This window comes from Salvelinus sp. IW2-2015, unplaced genomic scaffold, assembly GCF_002910315.2.
Source record: "Salvelinus sp. IW2-2015 unplaced genomic scaffold, ASM291031v2 Un_scaffold4933, whole genome shotgun sequence".
Lineage (NCBI taxonomy): Eukaryota > Metazoa > Chordata > Actinopteri > Salmoniformes > Salmonidae > Salvelinus > Salvelinus sp. IW2-2015.
Window position 1 is genome coordinate 157,657 of NW_019946202.1, and position 2,603 is coordinate 160,259.

At 40.7% G+C, this 2,603-nt stretch overlaps 1 protein-coding gene across 1 annotated transcript in view; it reads left to right on the forward strand.

Moving 5' to 3' along the window:
* The window catches only part of LOC139026499 (ribonuclease inhibitor-like), a 152,489-nt gene extending 150,719 nt beyond the window's left edge, over positions 1-1,770 (forward strand). The window contains exon 7 of the mRNA XM_070441837.1: positions 1,311-1,770. Coding sequence (XP_070297938.1) covers positions 1,311-1,404 — 94 coding nt within the window. The 3' untranslated portion in view covers positions 1,405-1,770. The remainder of the gene's footprint in view (positions 1-1,310) is intronic.
* Positions 1,771-2,603: the final 833 nt, after the last annotated feature.

The window sequence follows — 2,603 nt, forward strand, 5'->3', positions numbered from 1 at the left end:
GAGGGTTCAATGACCCACAGAAGGAGGAGTACTTCAGGAAGAGATTCAGTGATGAGGACCTGTCCAGCAGAATCATCTCACACATAAAGACATCAAGGAGCCTCCACATCATGTGCCACATTCCAGTCTTCTGTTGGATTTCTGCAATAGTCCTTGAACACATGCTGAAACATGAGAGAAGAGATGCCCAAGACTCTGACTGAGATGTACACACACCTTGTGGTGTTTCATACCAAACAGAAGAATGAAAAGTATCTTGGGAAAGAAGAGACAGGTCCAAACTGGAAAAAAGAGAGCATTCTGTCACTGGGCAAACTGGCTTTTCAACAGCTTTTGAATGGCAATCTGATTTTCTATGAAGAAGACCTGAAAGACACTGGTGTTGATGTCCATGATGCCTCAGTGTACTCAGGATTGTACGCACAGCTCTTTAAAGAGGAATTTGGGCTGTACCAGGACAAGGTGTACTGCTTTGTGCATTTGAGCATTCAGGAGTTTCTGGCTGCWGTATATGTGTTCCTCTCATTCATCAACAACAATGAGAATCTAATGGCCYAACCGCAATCAACGTCCAGTAACTATTTTGCACTGAAGCCTGAAGCTACTGTCTACAAGAGTGCTGTGGATAAAGCCTTACAAAATGAGACGTGAAACCTGGACCTTTTCCTCCGCTTCCTACTGGGCCTCTCACTGAAGTCCAATCAGAAGCACTTACGAGGTCTACTGTCAAATACAAGAAGCAGCTCACAGAGCCATGAAGAAACAGTCAAGTACATCAAGAAGAAGATCAAGGAGAATCCCTCTTCAGAGAGGAGCATCAATCTGTTCCACTGRCTGAATGAACTGAATGACCATTCTCTAGTGGAGGAGATCCAAAGCTACCTGAGATCAGGAGGTCTCTCAGAAGCCAAACTCTTACCTGCACAGTGGTCAGCTCTGGTCTTTGTGTTGCTGACTTCAGAAAAGGAGCTGGATGTGTTCGACCTGAAGAAATTCTCCAGATCAGAGGAAGGTCTTCTGAGGCTGCTGCCAGTGGTCAAAGCCTCCAGAACTGTTCTGTGAGTAAATAAAATGACATATAAGAACTAATCATCAGAAAGAAATATTCAGTTTAGATAAAAAAAATATTATTGAAAAACTTTCTGAATCAGTGCATTGGTATAACATTATGACCATACAATTCTAGGAGACGGAAGATGAATCTCTATGTTGTTTGAGAGAATAAACCAAATGCATCTGCCATTGTCCTTCTACACTACTGGTGTTAAATTAACAGTGTGTTTGTGAAGTCATGATGATTTCTTTGTCAGGCTGTCAGGCTGTGGAGTCACAGAGGAAGGCTGTGCTTCTCTGGTCTCAGCTCTGAAGTCAAACCCCTCACCTGAGAGAGCTGGATCTGAGTAACAATGACCTGAAGGATTCAGGAGTGGAGCTGCTCTCTGCTGGACTGGGGAATCCCCACTGTAAACTGGAGWCTCTGAGGTCAGTATTCCTGTAGTTGGTCAACAAGTGATAACTGTTCACCCGATCCACATGTGTTTACCAAGGTTACCCATAGTCCACACCATATGTGTTTGGACAGTGAAGCTTACAGTTTTAAATTTGGTGCTATGCTCCAGTATTTTGGATTTGAGATAGAATGTTTCATATTAGGCAACAGTACAGAATTTCACATTTTATTTAATCCCCTGAACAAGGCAGTTAAAATGTAAAAACTTCTTAGGGATAGCGTCTAGTTTCCTGAATATCCGCCTCACTGACATTCCCAAAGTAAACTGCCTGTTACTCAGGCCCAAAAGCTAGGATATGCATTTAATTGGTAGCATTGGGTAGAAAACACTTAGCAGTTTCTACAACTGTTAAAATACTGTCTGTGACTATAACAAAATTCATATGGAAGAAAAAAATCTGAAAATTATCCAACCGAATTTGTTTTGTTTTTGAGGTCCCAAGGCTCTTCCAATGCAAACCTATTGGCTTTATGTAAATCCGGCTCCCAGATTGCAATTCCTATGACTTCCACTAGATGTCAACAGTCTTTATTCAAGGTTTCAGGCTTGTTTCAAACCCCTCACATACGTACTATTTTCCGTATGAAATATTATAGTTTTTTTTCATTTAAGAGTACCTGAGGATTAAATAGAAATGTTATTTGACTTTTTTGGACGAATTTTACCAGTAGCTTTTTGGATTCCTTTGTCTGCATGTTGAACGAGTGGAATACTGAAATCGATGGAGCCAACTAAACTGACTTTTTGGGATATAAAGAAGGATTTAATCTAACAAAACGACCATTCATCTTGTAACTGGGACCCTTGGGATTGCAAACAGAGGAAGATCTTAAAAAGTAAGTGATTTATTTTATCGCTATTTGTGATTTTGTGACGCCTGTGCTGGTTGAAAAATATGTTGATGTGGGGCGCTGCATTCAGACAATCGCAATGTATGCTTTCGCTGAAAAGCCTATTGGAAATTGGACGACGCAGTTCGATTAACAAGATGTTAAGCTTTTCAATGATATAAGGCACTTGTATTTTCATGAATGTTTAATATTATGATTATTTATTTGAATTGCGCACCCTCCAATTTCCCGGAGGTTATCG